This window comes from Nyctereutes procyonoides, unplaced genomic scaffold, assembly GCF_905146905.1.
Source record: "Nyctereutes procyonoides isolate TBG_1078 unplaced genomic scaffold, NYPRO_anot_genome, whole genome shotgun sequence".
In the NCBI taxonomy this organism is placed as follows: domain Eukaryota; kingdom Metazoa; phylum Chordata; class Mammalia; order Carnivora; family Canidae; genus Nyctereutes; species Nyctereutes procyonoides.
In genome coordinates, this window is record NW_026575146.1 from 71,825,657 (window position 1) to 71,845,651 (window position 19,995).

The window sequence follows — 19,995 nt, forward strand, 5'->3', positions numbered from 1 at the left end:
TTGAAGTTAGAGTCCCATTGTCACATTTGCCTTCTGGCTTTTGAAACTCCTCCAATTTAGAGTAACTAGAATAGACTTGATTAGGATCCTTCAAAGTTGAGGGACCATCTGGAGCTCCCCCTGGTCCACCCAAACTCCAAGAGCACTGTTCTAAGACCTCTGTTTTAATCCCATCAATGTCCATTCTATTTCTTAATAATGGTTTGAAGATTTTCTTCTCTTTGGGATGAATCCCTTTGTTTTTTTTTTAACATTTTATTTTATTTATTTATTTATTTATTTATTTATTTATTTATGAGAGAGAGAGAGAGAGAGAGAGAGAGGGAAAAGCAGGCTCCATGCAGGGAGCCTGACGTGGAACTCGATCCCAGGACTCCAGGATCACAACCCGGGCTGAAGGGAGGTGCTAAACTGCTGAGCCACCCGGGGAATCCTGAGCTACCCGGGAATCCCCGGGATGAGTCCAATTGACACTTCCCTTTTTCTCTTTCTTTCTTTCTTCTTTCTTCTTCTTCTTTCTTTCTTTCTTTTCTTTTCTTTCTTTCTTCTTTCTGATTTTATTTATTTATTTATCTGAGAGAAAGATTGCATGGGGGTGGGGAGCAGAGCAACACAGGACTTGATCCCATGACCCTGAGATCATGACCTGAGCCAAAGTCAAGGGTCAGATGCTTAACAGACAGCCACCCCAGCCCTTTGTCTTTCATCCTCTTGTGAATTACTCTAATTTTCTTTGCTACCTGTTGTTTCAACATGGCTTTTCCCTTTAGTAGCAGCTCTGAGGTTAGCAGCCATAGTCCAGACTGGACAGAAATCAAACTTGGCCCAGTGTCAGGATCCACTCCAGCCCTTTTCTTTACTTTCATTTTAGCTTTTATAGATAAAATTAGCCAAAAGGATTGTACATTTAATTTGTTTCTTGAGATTTTGAATTTCTTTATGCATCCACCGAGTCAACTCTTCCAGAGTTGGATCCATAATTTTTTTAAAAATTGGTAACATTAACCTCTTATAACTAATTGCAGAACAGTTGCATTTTCATGTCTACAAGTGACTTTGGGGACATGAAAAAAACATTCATCATCCCCTGACTTCACATCCTTACTCCTTCCCAAAACTTATGTTTCACTGAACTAGGTTCTCACAAATCTAATTTCTGTTTCCAACTGTAAAGTCAGTGAACAGTCCCAAACCACAATATCTGCAGCAATTGGCCCAGCAATTGGCTCAGGATTAGGCAATGAATACCAGGTTTCCTATTTTTTGCCCCTGCTTCCAGCTCAGAACCGATCAAAGAAAGTTAAATCTGCTCACAATTCAATCACATAAGATACCCCAATTTGTAATTAGCTAACCTTCAGCTTACCTATGATCACAATCTCTAAGCAGACCCTGTCTGAAACTTCTTTTTCCCATTATGCTACCTGCCTTTGAGTTGTTGGCCGAATGCAAGTGATTGTGGCTGACTCTGGCTACAGCAAGCTCTGAATAAGTAACTTGTTTGTTCTCATTTGAGCAGTCTTCGTTTATTTCAAGAAACTCCAAGGAATTAAGTCTTAGGATTTCCTTCTTGTGGAGGAAGAAACTGAAGCTTGGAGAAGTAAGTGACTTCCTTAATGCACTGAGCAAGTGTACTTAGAGACAGATTTAAAACTTAAGTTCCTTGGGGCACCTGGGTGGCTCAGTGGTTGAGAGTCTGCCTTCAGTTTAGGTCGTGACCCCCGGGATCAAGTTCCTCACCAGCCTCCCCATTGGGAGCCTGCTTCTCCTTCTGCCTGTGTCTCTGCCTCTCTCTGTGTCTCACATAAAGAAATAAATAAGATCTTAAAAAAATAATAAAACTCAAGTTCCTCTTTCTCCACACTAACTTTCAAGAGAACAGAAAATATATAAACTACTTATATTGTTTGGCCAACCAGCAGCAGAGTAAGGGTAGAAAGTAAAGTTAAAAGTTTAAATATCTTTGCTCTCATCTCAGAAAAAGGAGAAAAAATCAATCACCTCAGACTTAGGAAACACGTCTCTAAATCAAATGAAGTCATACTTAGGAAGAAATCAAGAATCAAAACCTTTGGAGTCCCTTTTGACTCTCTTTTCTCTCATAGTCCACAGCTATGTCAGAAAATGTTGGCACGGCTTTTAAAATAAACTCAAAATCTCACTACTTCTAATCAATCACCTCCACTGAGGCCACTCTGGCCCAAACTACCATCCTCTCTCACCCAGATTGCTACAGTAACCTGCTCACTGGACTTGCTGCTCTACCTTAGTCTCTGTCCATTCTATTCCCCACAGTGGCAGCTGGAGGGACTCTATCAACACCTCAGTAAGATCCTGCCCTTTCTCCACTCAAAACTCTCTAGTGGCTCTCATCTCACTCAGAGTAAAAGTCAAAGTTCTGTACTGGTAGACTTCCTGAACTTTGCTTCTCTGATCTCATGTCCTGCCACTCTATGGAGGCTCTCTACTTCCAAACTCAGTCTGCTTCCTCTAATGAGTCTCAGGAAGCACATTCCCTAATGACTGGCACTCTCATTCATTCCTTCTAACAACCAACATTTTGAGTACCTCTTTATGCCAGGCACTGTTCTAGGATAAGGCAGTGAACAAGAATGAGACAATCCATGTCCTCATTCTAGTATGGAAGGCAGACAATAAACAAGTTGGCAATTAAGATAATTTGATAACTATTAAGTACTACGAAGAAAAATAATGCAGGATAATAAGATAGAGGGTTATGGGGTGGTGGCCATGGGGAAACAGTTGAGGTAGGGTGGTCACAGAAGGCCTCTTTGAGGAGGTGACAGTTGAGCAGAAACCTAGAGGAAGGAAAGCCACATCTGCTGCCTTTTTGCACTGCCAATCCCCCCCACCCCTGCACCCCCCTTGCCCTTCTCTGATATAAAACCATATTTGGATGTTGGGATGAGCCCTGTCTGGGTCCTGGCCCAGGCTCTGCTAGTAAATCACTGAATAGCCTTGGTCAAATATTTTCTCCTCTCCACTTTTCCTTTTGATTTCCTCATCTGTAACATGAGTGGGTTTTATGACTTGAGATGTAGTGATCCATCTAGCTCTAAAACTCTGATTTCTTCTCTGTCAGGCTTTAGAGATACACAGGAGGACTCCAACCACCCTCTCTACTCTTCTCCCTCTACCATTTCCCTTTGCCCATCATTTCTCTTCTCCATTTTACCTTTGGCTCCTGTTCCAAGGGCTCCAGGATATCCTTTGTCCTCAGCACACTTGGGATGGTGTATTTCTTTGGCAGAATCTAAGTGATAAAAAGGGCTTTCCCAACTTGCTGTGGGAAGGACCCTCTTTTGGATCAACTGACCTACTTATGCTGACCGGAAAGCTGATTTTATAGGGAAACCAAAGACTAACAGTGAAGCCGATTAACTGGCTGACACTTGGGATAACGGTGGGACCAACGACTGAGTGCCTTACAGGGAGATTAACTTATTAAGAGCCTGATTCAGAGGGTGCATAATTAACTAACAGGGCAGTCTGCGAAGGGAAATGGGTGGATTATCCTATTAACTGATTAATTGGTTCGCAAGGAGACTACCTGTTGCCTCCTACGGGCACTAATCTGATCATTAATCAACAGATCACCTGAGGACCCTCTGGCTGCCCTTGAGGCTGACCAAGTGACCTACTTGGTGGCAGGCTAAATACAGTCAGGCTCCTGGTGACGGACGGACTGATGAGCCAGCGGCTGCTGCTGACTGCTCCAGCAGGGGTTTGCGTCCCACTGAGAGGCTCGAGGCCCTGCCCTGGGGTCTAACCCACCCCGTATCTGCGGAGCAGGGCTGCCTGACAGAGAAGCCCCGCTTTCCTGGTAGCCCACTTTGGGCAGTTCCAACGCAAGTCGCGCACCCAACGGTTACCAGAAAAGCCAACAAGGCAAGAAGGGCTCGTGACAACAATTAGCCTTCATCTGTGGCACCGGGAAGGATGTGCCGTGGCTGAAGTATCCTTTGGTCCTGAGCTCTGGCCTTGCATGGGCGTGTCTACCCTGCAGCCAATCAGCGGCTGCAGGGGCCTCTTCTACAGCCAATCAGCGGCGGTACAGGCCTATGCCTCAGCCAATCAGTACTGCAAACGCTCTTACCCTGCAGCCAATCAATGAGGCAGCTGCAACCAGGCAGGCAGGAGCGGCGCGCGGTGCGGTGGGAATGTGGGTGTCTGTTTTCCTCTTGGAGAGGCTTTTCTTGATCTTGCTAAGGAAAACCACGCCACCCTCCCAACTCTGATGGCTCAGTTCCTCGTTGTACTCATTAAGTACTTAATTAACCATAAAAATTTTAAGACATTTATTGCTATTAAATATAGTTTTGCTTATGGTTTATTTCACTAGAATGTAAGCCCCCTGTGGCCAGAGGTGAGTTTTTGTTGTTGTTGTTGTTTGTTTGTTTTTTGTTTTGTTTTTACTGAAGTTTCTTGCATGCTTGGAATATTGAGGATATTTAATATTCATCAATAAGTTTTCATTTAATCATGAACAGGCTGGGGGAACAGGAACTCAAAGTTTCATGTTAGCAGTATGAGATTGATTCATCTTACTGAAACATAGCTCTCATCATGTATCCCATGTATGTACTCTCTCTCCTTCTAGACTGTAAGCTCCTTTTGGGCTTACAGGTGACTGAGTCATCTTTGTATCTCCTATAGTACTTGTCAATAAATATTTCTTAAACGGAAAACAACAAAAAAATTCATATTTAAGCATATGTTTATTTATTTTTTTGACTATTTTATTTTTAAAAGATTTTATTTATTTATTCATGAGACACACACACACACACACACAGAGAGAGAGAGAGAGAGAGAGAGAGGCAGAGACATAGGCAGAGGGAAAAGCAGGCTTCATGTAGAGTCAGATGTGGAACTTAATCCCCGGACTCCAGGATCATGCTCTGAGCCGAAGGCAGATGCTCAACCCCTGAGTCACCCAGGTGTCCTCTAGGCGTATGTTTAATTGGCCAAATACTGCCAAAGAATTTTCCAAAGTGGATGAACCAGTTAACACTTGAGCCAGCAACCTATGAGTTACAGATGCTCCACATCCTTGTCAACATCTGATAATAGCTGGTCTTTAATTTTAGCCATTCTGGTGTTTGTGTAGTGATACCTTATTGTAACTTTAATTGCATATTCCTGAGGGGTAATGCTATTTTAATGTTTTTTTTTTAAGATTTTTATTTATTCATGAGAGACACACAGAGAGGCAGAGACACAGGCAGAGGGAGATGCAGGGAGCCTGATGTAAGACTAGATACCAGGACCTTGGGATCAAAACCTGAGCCAAAGGCAGATGCTCAACCTTTGAGTCACCCAGATGTCCCTTAATTTTTTTTAATTGAAGTTTAGTTAACATAGAGTGATATGTTAGTTTTAGGTGTACGATATAGTCATTCAATAATTATTTTTTCAAAAGATTTTATTTATTTATTCATGACAGAGATAAAGAGAGGCAGAGACACAGGCAGAGGGAGAAGAAGGCTCCATGCAGGGAGCCCGATGTGGGATTCTATCCCGCAACTCCAGGGTCATGCCCTGAGCTGAAGGCAGATGCCCAACTGCTGAGCCACCCAGGTGTCCCTAGTCATTCAATAATTTTATACATACTCGGTACTCATCACCCTTATTGTATATCTTAACCCCCATTCTCTGTTTCACTCATCCCCCTACCAATTCCCTCATTGCAACCGCCAGTTTGTTCTCAATATTTAAGAGTATTTTTTGTCTTTTTATCTTTGTTTGTTCATTTGTTTTGTTTCTTAAATTCCACATGAGTGAAATCATATGGTATTTGTCTATGTCTGATTTATTTCACTTAGCATTATACCCTCCATGTCCATTCATATTGTTGCAAATGGCAAAACCTCATCCTTTTCTATGGCTGAGTAATGTCCCATTGTATACATATACCACATCTTCACCCATTCATCTATCAATGGACAAATGGACACTTGGGTTACCTATATGTCTGGGCTATTGTAAATAATGCTTCAGTAAGCATAAGGGTGTATATATCCTTTTGAATTAGTGTTTTTGTTTTCTTTGGGTAAATATCCAGTGTAGAATTATTTGGTATATTATAATTCTACATTTAATTTTTTGAGGAAACTCCATACTGTTTTACATAGTGGCTTCAGCATTTTGCATTCTCTTCATAAGTGCACAAGGGTCCCAATTTCTCCACAACTTTATCAACCTTATTTTTTTCTGGTTTTGATCTTGATTAGCATTTCTCTAGTGACTAGTGATGTTGAACATCTTTTCATATGTTCACTGCCCATTTATATATCTTTGAAGAAATGTCTATTCAAGTCCTTCACCATTTAAAAAAATTGGGTTTTTATATTTGTTGTTGAGTTGTAGGACCTCTTTCTATATTGTGGATGTTAATCCTTTATCACATTTCTGATTTGCAAATGTTTTCTCCCATTTTGTGGGTTGCCTTTTTACAATGTCAAAAGTGTCATCAGAAGCACAAAAATTTTCAGTTCTGATGAAGTTCAACTTACCTCCTTTTTCTTTTGTTGCCTGTGTTTTGTTGTCATATCTAAGGGATATTGGTCTGTAGTTTCATTTTCTTGTGGTGTCTTTGGCTTTGGCATCAGGATAAACTCTTCATGGAATGAATTAGGAACTATTCCCTGCTCTTTGATCTTTTTGGGAAGAGTTTGAGAAGGGGTGGTATTTATTATTCTTTCTTTATTATTTTTTTCTAAAGATATTATTTTTAAGTAATCTCTACAGCCAGTGTGGGCTTGAACTTACAGCCCTGAGATCAAAAGTCACATGCTCTACCAATTGAGAGAGCCAGGCATCTCTAATTCTTCTTTAAATGTTTGGTAGAATTCACACATTGAAACCATCTGATCATGGGATTTTCTTTGTTGAGAGGTTTTTGATTACTGATTCAACCTTACTAATTATAGGTCTATCAGATTTTCTATTTCCTCATGATTGAATCTTGCTAGATTGTTTGTCTCTAGGAATGTGTTCATTTATCTAGGTTACCCAACTTGTACAATTGTTCATTGTACTCTCTTATAATCTTTTTTATTTTTGTAAAATCAATAGCAATGTCCTCAGTTTTATTCCTCATTTTGTAATTTGAGTCCTTTTCTTTCTTAGTTGATCTAGCTAAGCGTAGGCCAATTTTACTGATCTTTTTCAAAGAACCAAATTTTGGTCTTGTTGATTTTCTCTATTGTTGTTCCATTCTCTTTCAATCATCTCCATTTTAATCTTTTTATTTCAACCCTTCTGCTAACTTTGGGTTTAGTTTATTCTTCTTTGTCTGGTTCCTTAATAGGTGAAGTTAGGCAGTTTATTTGAAATCTTTTTCCTTTCCTAATCCAACCCATGGGAAAATGCAGGGCTGAGGGTGGGAGTGAGTTAGAAAATGCAGCTTGTCTGAGGAAGTTGATCTCAGAAGATATATACGTGCTGTGAAGATGGAGAAAGGGGACACTGTCACTATGAGATAGAACCATGTGAATGAAGTAGGGAGAGCACAACAGGGCATGGAATGTTCAAGAAGTCACAGGAATGTGACTGAGAGAAAGGGATGAGGCAGGTAACAGTGAGATTGTGGAAATTCTTGAGTAGCTCTCACTGGAGTTGGCCCCTCATCTGGAGGGAGAGGGCAGACACGAAAGGGTATTTAGCAGGGGAGGAACAGATGGTCTGATGGGGAGCCAAGAGGCTGGGTAGGTGGCTGTTTTAATGTTCTGGAGGAATAAAGGTCAAGTAAGACCTGATCTGGACATGCAGAGGAGGGGACAGATCAGGAACTTGGTGACTCATGAAGATTGGCAAGGAGAGAGAGAGAAGTGAAACAAAACTCTGGCTGTGAAGACTTGAAATAAGCCTTATACTTCTCTTTTGTTCATTTGCACATGAGTGGCCTTTCCCTGAGAACACAGAGTCACCTACCTGATCAGGGTGGGGTGGAAAATTCGACATCATGTATCTACAGGTTGAAACCTAGAGATTGTTTGACCAGTTGAATGATGACCTGGGCAGCGTTTGGCCCTTGGCTGAATGCATGTTGACCAGGCTTCCAGAGCCGTTCACTGCACACTGGGCACAGTGCTGCCCTGTGTACATTAATTCAGTGCATTCTTAAAACCACCAAGTGAACTAGGGAGTGTTGTAATCCTCATTTGACAGAGGGGCAAGTGGAGGTAGCAACAGGTTAAGTGGTGAAGTGGATGTTTGAATTCTGGCAGAATGATTTTGAAGAACTTTAATTATTTTTTTTAATTAAGAGGTAAGTCACATAACATAAATGATTTTATGAACATTTAGTGAACATTTAGAGGCATTTAGTACATTCACAATGTTGTGTAACCACCACCTCTATCTGATTTCAGAACATTTTCGTCGCCCCAAAAAGAAACCCTACACCCATTAAATAGTCACCCTCTCCACAGCTCCTGGCAGCCCCTAATCTGCTTTCTGTTTCTACGAATTTACCTATTTTGCGTATTTGATATAAATGGAATCATACAATATGTGAGCTTTGTGTCTGGAGGATTTCACTTAGCATATTTTGGAGGTTCATGCATGTGGTATGTATCAGGGCTTCAGTCTTTTTATGGCCGAATCATATTTCATTATATGGATAGACCACATTTTGTTTATCCATTCATCCATTGATGGGCATTTGAGCTGTTTCTATCTTTTGGCTATTATGAAGGGGCTTAAACATTTAATCACTGTCCCTTACCCCCTTTACAAAGACCACTTAGATGGTCTCTAGACCCACTGATTAGAGATGAATAGGGTCTGTGGGGGGTTCCAGAGGAGGGAGTTCCAGAATCTTTCCCAGGATGGCAGGAAGGGGTGGAAGAAGGCTTCATGCTGGAAGTTGGGCCAGGACCTGGTAGTTGCCTTTTGGGGCACTTTTTACCATGGCCAAGGGGACCTCCTAGCCTCCAGTGGGGGAGGAAAAGATGAAGACTCACCAGATTCAGGAAGTGGTTCAGACAGTGGCCTCTTAGAGGAACAGGCAGAGAGGAGCCTAAACTGGAGTCTGTGAGGTTGAAGAAGAGGAAGAGGCCTGTTTCACAAGATCTCAGTGAGTATCAGACCAGAAATTGTGCCCTGACGGGAAGTTGCAATTAGTGCAGGCATGGGAGCATTATATTCTCCTTGCCAAGATGGCAGTTATCAGGGGCCATGCCCTCAGATGGACTTTCCCACATCCTGGATGGAGAACGGAGGGAAGAACCAGACTTGAGGGAAGATATGGAACTAGTATGGGATGCACTGAAAGTGAGGAGCCTATGGTGCTTCAGGGAGAGATGTTCAAGAAGACATAGGAATTTGGAGTCCAGAAGAGAGCCCTGGGCTGGCAATACAAGCTGGAGACCCCAGCAGAGCCCAGGAACATTGTACCCTTGCACTCGAGTGCAAGACATTTCAGAGGTTTACTGAGCTCAGTTCATGTGCTGTGTCCAATGCTGGGCTTTGAAAACACAGGGCCGGTTATAGTGCTGTCCCTGCCCTGGGGAGCTTATAGTCTGATAGAAATCAGAGTTAGATAATTATGAGGATAATGTTTTTAAAAAATCTTAAAAACAAATTTATTTATTTGAGTGAGAGCGCATGCGAGAGCGGGGGTGGGCAGAGGGAGAAAGAAAGGGAGAGAAGCAGAGTTCGCTGAGCATGGAGCCCAGTTCTGGGCTTGGTCCCAACCCTGAGATTATGACCTGAGCTGAAAGCAAGAGTTCTATGCTTAACTGAATGAGCCATCCAGTCACCCCATCTTTAAAAAAAAAATCTTAATGTAAATTTTGTTAAAGAGTACTATTCATACAGAAAAGGGCACAAATCACAAATATTTTACTCAGAAATATTTCAGAGAGTAACCACATCCAAGCAGTTGGACTCACCCAGATCAAGATACAGATCTTTACCAGAAGAGTCCAGGAGGTCTCCACTGGCCCCTTCCTGTCTCTACCCTCCAACAGTAACCAGCATCTGGACTTTTAAAACCAAAGATTAACTTTGTCTATTTCTAAACTTTATATCAAAGATATCACATAGTGGGGACTCTTGTGTCTGCATTCTTTCACTCAACATTATGTTTGTAAGATTCTCATGTGTTGTATGTTTTTATTTGCTTCTTCCACTGCATGGATACTCTGCGGTCTATCTACCCGTCTTACTGTTAATGGGCATTTGGGCAGGTTCCATTTTTCAGCTGTGGCAATCAGAACTGCCATGAACATTCTTGTACACATTTGGTGAACGTTTGTAGGCACTTCTGTTGGAGACACACCTTGGAGTGAAATTGCTGGCTCCTGTGCTCAGTGTTAGTAGAGAGTGACATTTGTCCAAGTGGTTGTGCCAATTCTCACTCCTCCTACCCTTAGTAATGCATGAGAGTTCCAGTTGCTACATATCTTCATCAACCCTTTATATTCTTGCACAGGGGCTAATCTTCTCTGCATCTTTCCAATTTTTGTATATGTGCTGCTGAACATTTTGTATATGTGCTGCACATTTGATATGCTCTAAGAAAAAAATCTTTATTGTGGCAAAGTATACATACCATTTTGTTGTCATAAATGTACAATTAATGGCTTTAGTATGTTCACATTGTGCAGCTGTCACCATTATCCATCCCTAGATGGATGAAATTCTGTACCCATTAAATATTGACTATCCACCCACACCCCTAACCTCCCAACCCCTTGGTAACCTCTATATATTATTCCTTTTTATTGCTTTAAAAAACAACATAAAATTTACCATCTTAAATACTTTTAAGTGTATGGTACAGTGGTGTTAACTATGTGCACTTCATTATGCTCTAGAAAAGCCTTCATCTTGCAGAACTGAAACTCTACCTACTGAAAAGTAGCTTCTTATTTCCCTCATCTGCTGTTTCTAAGAATTTCATTACTTTACATACTTCATATAACTAGAATCATGCAATATTTGTCTTTTGGGGATGGCTTATTTCACTCAATGTAATGTCTTCAACACTTGATATTCTTTATATTGTTTATATTATTTTAGCCAATGTGGTGGCCACGCCATGGCACAGCATTGGACTTTTTGTTCACATTTCCTTGACAGCTACAGAAGTTAAACACCTTTCTATGTACCTATTGGCCCCTTGAATATCTCACGTTTTTTATTGGGTTGCCTGCCTTTTTTGTTACTGATTTTTGAAAGATCCTTGTATATACTTTTTATACCGTGGATGAATCTTTTGTTAGATATATGTATTAGGAAATACCTACTCCCACCAGAGAGTTACATTTAGAAATAGGTTTACTTTTAAAAATAAACATGAACCACCCCCTCACTACCAAAAAAAAAAAAAAAGAGAGAGAGAGAGAGTACATGTTCAGAAGCTGACATCTCCCTCCATCCCGTGAGAAACTTAACACAAGATATATCTAACAATGAAAATGGTACATTTTTTCTCCCACGGAACAATGTTCCTAATGAATATTATCCCCCATTTTACAGAGGAGGAAACACAGGGAGGTGAAGTGGTTTGCCTGCTGTTTGAACTTAACTGTGACTTTCAGCCACTCCAAGGAGTGTCACATTCACATTTATAAACTTTGGTTCAGAGGGTAGTCAATTCATAGAGAATCAGTGCCTGACATGCATTTTTTCAGAGATGTCCTGCCCAGTCAGAGCTGGCCTTCCCAGTGACAGGAGCGGGTTGGGGGTTGTCATTTCTGGATCTTGATCTCTGCATACTCAGTTGTCTCTTGGTCCTGAAAGTTGTGTGGCTTAAGCCCATGGAAGTGGAGATTGGCATAGTGGAGCTCCTGATCCTTCTCCGAGGGGGAGGTGGCCGCAGCTTGGGGCAGGGGCTCTGAGGGGCTGTCTGACCAGGGTTTGCTCAGGTGATCCTGAGTGGAATGAGGGAAAAGCATCGGAGCTGGCCTTTGGGTCTGGAGAAGAGAAGTGGGGTCTGGAGGTCACTTTCTCATTTAGCCACTTCATGCCCATTTCCTGAACATCCATTATCCATCCATCCATCCATCCATCCATTCATTCATTCACTCTTTCATTCATTTGTATCTTTAACAAATTTTCATTACAATGGCATTGAATCCTTATAACTCCCCCACTCTCCGGTGGATGATATAACTGTTATCCTCATTTTACAGATATGAAAATAGAGTAAGCAGTCAAGAAACTTCAGCACACACGATCTCTGACCTCAGCCTCTCAGGGCAAGGAGAGAGTATCAAATTGCTATACGCACGTACACATGCAAATGATCTAATTGCAAATTGTGATCTGATGCATAGAAGCAGGGTGCCATAAATGTGGGTGAGAATCACAGAAACCTGCCCTGTCTGCCCGGGGCTCACAGGGTGCTGAGGATAGGCCTTGATTATTACAGGAAGGCATGATGACAGTCTGCCTGCATAGGGGAGGGAATATTTAAACTGGAGCGTGAAAGGGGATTAGGGTCTGGCCAGTGCAAATGGAGAGGTCACAGGAAATTATGCATGCAAAGGCACAGAGTCACAGAGAATAAGCCTTGCCTGGGGATAAGGAGCTAATTTTGTGGTCAGGGTCAGGAAGTGGGCTGGAGAACTCGGGAGGGGACAGATCACAGAACACCAGACTGAGGAAATTGGACTACTACTGTCCAATACGGTAGCTCCTAGCCACATGTGGCTACAGAGCAAATGAAACGTGGCGATTCTGAAAGGAGGTGTGCCACGAGTATGAAATAAAACCTAGATTTCAAAAATTTAGTACCAAAAGAAGAAGAAAGAATGTAAATTATCTCATTAATAATCTGTACATTGATTATTGATGAGATGACAGTGAAATAATATTTTGAACATATTGGGTTAAATAATATATTACATTAAAATTGATCTCATGGTCCTTTCTACTTTATAAATGTGGCCATTAGTAAATTTTAAGCTACGTATGTGTCTCACATGATATTTCTGTTGGACCATGCTGGTCTAGATAGTGGGAAGCAAGCACAGGGGTGGCAGCTGTTTGGGGTAATTTCTTGCCCAAAGATTGGGAGGAGAGATGGAGAGATGGAGTGGTGGAGGCAAGACTAGTGACCCAGAAGGGAGACAGTAAGGGCTCAGTAGGGAAGGGGCTAAAAGGAAAAAAGCTTTGCTAAAAGGGAAATGAGTGAGACTCGGTCCATCACTGGCTGTGGTAGGTGGAGGAGAGGGGAGAGGAAAGGATGGCTCTCAGGTCTCTGAGTTGAGTGCAGCCAGAAATTCTGAGGAAGGACTGAATTTGGGAAGTCGGTGAGGGACTTATCCTTTGGCATGCTGAATGAACTGCCCCATGGCTCATCCCAAGACACCAGGTAGAAAGATGAAAGATGCCCTGGCCACTCACCTGGGAGACGGTATCCAATGCTGGATGGACGCCATGACTGTGTGCTGCTTTCTGGGTTGATTTTTTCCTGTAGGTCTTCACTCTGAGGAGAGAGATCAGGGCACTTCAGCCTGGCTGCTCACTGCTGGGAGCCTGGAAGGATAACTGAGGCAGAGCATGAGGGATGCTGTCTGGCTGCAGAGACCAGGAAGAGACCACGCGTTCCCTCCTCCTGATGGCGGGAACCCCATGTGGGGGAACAGACTACTCCTAGCCACAGCCATGATGTCAGGAGGCTAAATTCCTGATGCTGCTTCAATGAATTGCATCAGGATGACGAATTGCCTCTTCTCTGACTTCATCACCTAGTCAGGTTTCTTTAGCTCTGTGCTTTGAGTATGAGGGATTCCTTGAGTCCCCTCCCCACCCAACCTCATGAGGCCTTCACCCAAACCGGGGCCACCACTCACGCGAAGAAGATGATGAGGCAGAGACAGAGAGCAAGCAAGGCCATGACACCAGCTCCCCAGATGGCCCCCCGAACCACACATGTCCTGGGCCCCAGTCTTCCTGCAGGTGAGAGATCTGGGGTAAACTCCAATCCCACTAGGCAGGCATCTGAGCACCCAACCTTCTGGAATCCATGGCCCAGGGCTGTGCCCACTTCTACCCAGGGCTGGCTTCTTTGTCCCCCACCCCTCTATGTGATCCTAGCCTCTGGTTCCCCCGGCCCCTCCCCTGACAATCTATAGACAAATCTGACCTCAAGTGCCCCTTTGCCTGAGTCAGAGCCACTTCTCTCCTCAATGTCTTTCAGAATCCTGGATCATACTACCCCCTCCCTGGGCATTACCCTTATACCCCCCTGACCTGGCAGCAGCAGAATGGTGGTGCTCTGTTTCCCATGCGAATTCCAGGCTTCACAGCTGAGTCTGAGGCCTGAGTCCAGTGGCCCACTGAGGCTCATGTTGCTGTTGGCCCAGAGCCCTGCAGCACTGGAGGTGATGGTCAAGGAGGTGTTGCTGTAGTTCCCCTCCAGCAGCTCCTCCCCCAGCTGCCAGTGCAGAGAGGGGGGCAGCTGGGATTGAGCAGAACAGTGGCAGTGCAGATCCTTACCCTCCCAGGAGCAAGAGGGACCAAATAGCTTTGGAGGGTCTGTGGGAAGACAGGAGAAGGATCAGAGGAGGCTGCTCTCCCCAGGACCCAGGCAGCCCTTGCAGGTGTGTTCCAACTCACTCTTCACAAGTAGACTCAGGGATGCTTCCAGGGAGCCCAACATGTGCTGAGCTCGGCAGATGTATTTCCCATGATCCTCCAGTTCCACCCGGGGAAACTCCAGGATCCCAGAATTTGAGGGTTGTGAGGACTTCAGGGTCAGGCTACCCCGGGTCCAGCTCACCCTGGCAGGAGGGTTGCTGTCACCACTACAGACCAGATACAGAGCTTGGCCCTCCTGAAGTAGGAGAGATGAATCATTCCCCAGAGCCTCAGTTCCTGGCAAGACAGAGAGAAAGTTAAGCCCTGGCTCTCACTAGGGGTATTCTCTCTCTGTCTCTCAGTCTCTCTCCTTTCCTCACATCATGTAAATCTGTCTCTTCTCTTCCACCACATGACTGGACCCCATGATTATGGAGTCAGCCCAAGGGGACAGGGTTGGGAGCAGGTGCTATAGCCTTTCCAAGAGGCCCTTGTGCATTCAATCTTTCTTTGTTCACTAAGATCTGTCTAATTTAGGTGTGTATGAGAGTTCACAGTCTTGTGAGTGAGATACCCCAAATCAGGCATCAAAGAGCAGTCTGATGTGTTTTGTGAAGGGGGTACATTGTGCTGAGGGAACCTTGAGGATGGGAGTTCAGTGAGACTGTCAGGGCAGGGAGAGCTTCCTGGAGGAGGAGAGACTAAAGTGGAGCATGAGACAGGTGGGGAGCTGACATGGAAGGACATTGCTGAGGCAGGCACAGAAAGTGCAGCTGTACCTAGGGTGCGAAATGGCCCTGCATGCTCAGGGAAAAAAAACCAGATGGTCCTGTAAGGCTTGAGTGAATGTTTATGTTTGGGTTGACCTATGAGTGTTGACCTATGAGGCTACTTAGCATTCAAAAAATAATATTAGATTGGAGAAATACCGAGATATGAAAAGAAATATTGATATGTGTAACAGTGGTTTACTGGTAAATGTTAACAACCAACTCATTAGGGAGTGGGAGGGAAGAAAAAAGTTCTGATTTGCAATATTTGCCAATTTCCTTAGCGTAAACACTTACCTCTTGGCCAATTTCAAGCATCCAACTAGATGTCGCTGAACCCAGAATTGGGAAAACATATACAGAGTTGACTCTTGCCAGCCATCAAGAGCCAACTCCAGTATGCCACTGAATGCCAACATCTCCCCTCAAAAAAACATGTTTTTGTCTAACAAACACCATGTGCTGAGTCAAAAGGTCATCATTAAGCTGGAAATAAGTCCTTTCAACTAACACACAGCTGATTTCCTTAATATAAAAAGAGCTTTTCCAAATAATTAAGAAAAAGTCCACAAAGAAATACAAATGATTCTTAAACATAATGAAAGATACACAACCTGTTTACAAAATGATAATTTAAGTTAAAATGACAGTGAATTTACTTAAGACATCGGCAGGGACGAAAATGTTCAGCAGGTTGATATTATAAACAGAATAACTTCCATGCAGCATGACTTGGCAGTATCTGTTGAAATTACAAACATACCCTTTGATTTGGGACTTTTCTAGAAAATTATCTTATAGACACATGCACATATATGGGGTATGTTTGTACAAGTTATTTGTTGCAGTATTATTTGTCGTAACAGAAGTCAGGAAACACCATGGCTTTCCACCAATGGGGACTAGTTAAGTAGTTTATGGTATAATATACTTCTAATTGGAAGACCATGGAGTCATCAGTAGGAGTGAAGTTTTCCTATGTACTCATAGAGACAATAATGTATCAACATCACTTACTTAGTTGGAATAAGTGCATCATGGCGATTAAGACTTTCAAAGACAAGGAAAGCCAAGTGAGGGCTTTATGGAAACTCTATGTACTATGTAAACCTAAAATTATTCCACAATGAAAAGTTAATTAAAAAAATAATAGCTAAGAGAGGGGCACCTGGGTGGCTCAGCCAGTTAAGTGACCAACTCTTGATTTAGGCTCAGGGTCCTGGAATCAAGCCCAGTCCAACGTCAGCCTCTGGGCTCATTGGGGAGTCTGCCTGAAGATTCTCTCCCTCGCACTCTGCCTCTACCCTTAAGTGTTCATGCACCCTCTCTCTCTCTCTCTCAAATAAATAAATAAATAAATAAATAAATAAATAAATAAATAAATTTTTAAAATATAGCTAAGTTAAATAGGTCCATTGAAGAAAGACAAATACCATGTGATTTCACTCATGTGTAGAATTTAAGAAACAAAACAAGCAAGTAAAGGCAAAAAAGAGAGAGAGAGAGACAAATCAAGAAACAGATGCTTAACTATACAGAACAAACTGATGGTTTACTGGAGGGGAGGGAGTGGGGGATGAGGGAAGTAGGTAGAGGGAATTAAGGAATGCACTTCTGATGAGCACCAGGTGATGTATGGAAATGTGGAATCACTATATTATATACTTGATACCAACATTGCACTGTATATTAACTGGAATTTGAATAAAAACTTTAAAAAATGGGATGTCTGGGTGGCTCAGTGGTTGGGCACCTGCCTTCGGCTCAGGTCGTGATCCCGGGATCCAGGATCAAGTCCCGCATCAGGCTCCCTGCGAGGAGCCTGCTTCTCCCTCTGCCTGTGTTTCTGCCTCTCTCTTTCTCTCTGTGTCTCTCATGAATAAATAAATTTTAAAAAAAATTTTAAAAAATGAAAACAAGGCAGATCAGCGTATATAGTATGGTGTGTACATATGTGTGTGTTTTAAAACATAGATGTGTAGATTATATTTGGAAAGATAGCCAAGAGGGGAGGTACATAGCTACTGGACGCTATTTTATTTTTATTCAGTTTTGCTAGGGACTAGATTGTGTTCCCTTCAAGCTTATATGTCCAAATCCTAACCCCCAATATGGTGGTATTTGGAGGTATTTGAATGGGCCTTTGGGAGGTGATTAGGGTTAGGTGAGGTCATGGGAGTAGGGGCCTTAGGATGGGATTAGTGCTTTTATATGAAGAGACATCAGAGAACTCTCAGTTGTGTGAGAGAAAACACTGCCAGAAAGCAGCCATTTGCCAGGCAGTGAGCTCCCACCAGAAACCAAATGGGCTGACACCTTGATCTTGGACCTGCCATCTTCCAGAAATGAGAGAAATAAATAAACCCCTCAGTCTGTGGTATTTTGTTATGGCAGCCCAGAGCAGACCAAGACACATTTTATGCTTACTGTTTTAAACAATAACACTATAATGTGGAAGGAAACTGCAAGAGTAGGCAGGGTCCAGATCCTAAGGGGAATGGGGCAAGGTTTGGGAGGAGAGCATAGCTGGGGGATGGCCAAACCCATTAGGCATGGAGACCCATTAGGCTCTCACCCATTGAGAACCATTGAGAACTAAGCTTTTCTCCCACCTGAGCTCTGAAACCCCAGTTCTGCTCTGAGGGGAGGAAACAGACAACACTTGTACCACAGTCTGAGAGGAGAGGTAGTACCTTACCTGTGCCTTCTCTTTGAAATATACTGATGGTCAGGTTTTGGAGTGCATCTGGACAGACAGACAATTGTTTTCAGAGGTAGGAAGGTAGCTGTGGGCACTTTCCCCCAGGAAGTTTAGAAATAGGAAAGCGGTGGAGTCAGGTGTTTTCTTTCCTTTCTCTTAGGATTCCAGACTCTGCCTCCCCCTCCCCAACACTCACTGCTCTCAGTGACCCTGGTATCCTGGCCTGGGACTCACAGGACACGTTGAGCTGGATGGTCCTCTCTGTGCTCACACCACCTCTGGGGAAGGTCACTTGACAGGTAAGGTTGGTGCCGTGGTCCTGGGGCCTTGGTGTGAGGGTGAGCACAGAGGAGTGGGGAGTCTTGGAGCCCCAGGAGTTGAGAGCAACCCCGAACCAGGAGAATGTGGGGGGTGTCCCCCTTTTACAGACCCATGGCACGCTACAGGTAATGTTCTTGGGGTGGCCAGATTCTAGAGGTCCCTGGATGTGGATGTCAGGTGTCTCTGTCAAAGCTGAGGAAGAGAGAGACAGAGATCCTGGAGATGGTACCTGAGTGTGCCTTAGAAGCAGCCTCTACCCGCAGGCCAGCCATCTCCTCCCCAGACAGGATGGAAATTAGGGATCCCCTCCTAGCCCTGCCACAAGAGCCCTCAGGACCCATACATGTGGCATGTGTCCTTTTCTTGGCCCCATTTCTTACCCGTCACATGCACGGAGAGCTGGTTCTGTAGGTAATTATATCTCACATAAGACCCTCTCTCCACCCTGAAGAAGTATGTCCCCGAGTCCCTTCTCTGTGCATCTTTGATCTCCAGGGAGCAGTCATATTCCAGGGGGTTTCCAAGGAGGCAGAATCGGTCCTGGGTCCCCTCCTGTACTTTACGATGTGGGTTGTTTGTGGCCACTGGAGCATCCTGAGACGTAGAGGCCCCTTCCCGGAACCAGTAGCCGTAAGCGGGGTTATAGCCGTAAGCAGTATATCCATTTGGGGGGTAGAAGAATTTGCAGGTCACCCGTACACACAGGCCCTCCTGTACCTTCACGCTCTCTTCCACTTGCAGACGGAAACTCAAATCCTGAGCCAGGGACCCTGCAGGGAATTGAGGGTCAGTGGCAGCCCCTGCCCACCTGGCCTCCTCCCCTTGGCCCACTCACCTGTCCACAGCAGGGGAAACAGCAGTGGCAACATCTTTGGGGTAAGAGTCATGGTGCGTTGGTATCACAGGACAGAGAGGAAGCCCCAGTAGGAAGCCAAGGGCTGATGTCTGAAAGGTGACTGACCACAGAAGGGGAACTTGATGGCATGGCCCTTGAAGATTAACCACTTCTCCTTCCAGATGGGGTCCCAGCAATCTCTCGTCCCCCGGTCTCTGTCCATGGCCTGTCCCTCCTGTACCTCTGTTCCCACCAGGAAGGTGTGTATTATCTGGCCAATTACAGCTTTCAGAAGCCCCAGAGAGTCAGGCCTACCAGCTGTGGGACTCAGGAGGGGTGAGCAGGGGAATCTTCTCAAGGAAAGAGAGAAATTCCAGGCCCTGCCATCTCTTGTTCATACAGTGTGAGCTGGTAAACACAGCCAGGGGCCTGTAGGAAACACCATCGCTGTGCGCAGCTAGATGGTAAGTCCCAGGTATGAATGGCCAGAGTAGACAGGGCCAGGACTCCCAGGGGGTTTGGGGCTTCCTGGCTGGCTCACAGCCCTCTGCTCCAGGCATCGCTGGTGTCACCTGCACCAGGCCACACCTGAGAGCTGGGCATTTGCAACAAGATGATAGCATAGCATGACGTAGAGGGATAATGCCCAGGTGTGCATGGCCCTCCTCCCCCACGAGCCTCAGCTTCTTGGAAAGATCACAATACTGTGCCACATGGAGGGATCACAATACTCAACTTTTGTCTGTGGGAGAATCCAGTATGAAGACAGAGGTGGGCGTTTTCTGTGGCCATCTTGCATGTCAAATGTC

General features: G+C 44.1%; 1 protein-coding gene across 2 annotated transcripts; it reads right to left on the minus strand.

The window, feature by feature from the left end:
• Positions 1-11,444: 11,444 nt before the first annotated feature.
• LOC129500592 (sialic acid-binding Ig-like lectin 13) lies at positions 11,445-19,299 on the minus strand. 2 transcript variants are annotated; one of them, XM_055311197.1, is made up of 9 exons: positions 19,187-19,299; positions 18,732-19,121; positions 18,265-18,543; positions 18,028-18,075; positions 14,599-14,856; positions 14,233-14,517; positions 13,833-13,932; positions 13,384-13,465; positions 11,445-11,948 (listed from the first exon to the last, which is right to left on the minus strand). In XM_055311197.1, exons 1-9 carry the CDS (start codon positions 19,236-19,238, stop codon positions 11,724-11,726), a joined length of 1,719 nt encoding a protein of 572 aa, XP_055167172.1. In that variant the 5' UTR covers positions 19,239-19,299; the 3' UTR covers positions 11,445-11,723. The 2 variants fall into 2 exon arrangements, with proteins under 2 accessions (XP_055167172.1, XP_055167173.1); XM_055311198.1 differs by lacking the exon at positions 18,265-18,543.
• Positions 19,300-19,995: the final 696 nt, after the last annotated feature.

Bases quoted from the DNA above. Each gene is read 5' to 3' on its own strand.
- LOC129500592 (XM_055311197.1), bottom strand. From the start codon at position 19,238: ATGACTCTTACCCCAAAGATGTTGCCACTGCTGTTTCCCCTGCTGTGG. The intron at 13,933-14,232 runs GTCAGGGGGGTA...TCTCACCTGCAG, and splicing joins CACCATTCTGCTGCTGCCAG to GAAGACTGGGGCCCAGGACA. The intron at 13,466-13,832 runs GTGAGTGGTGGC...CTCTCTCCTCAG, and splicing joins TGCCTCATCATCTTCTTCGC to AGTGAAGACCTACAGGAAAA.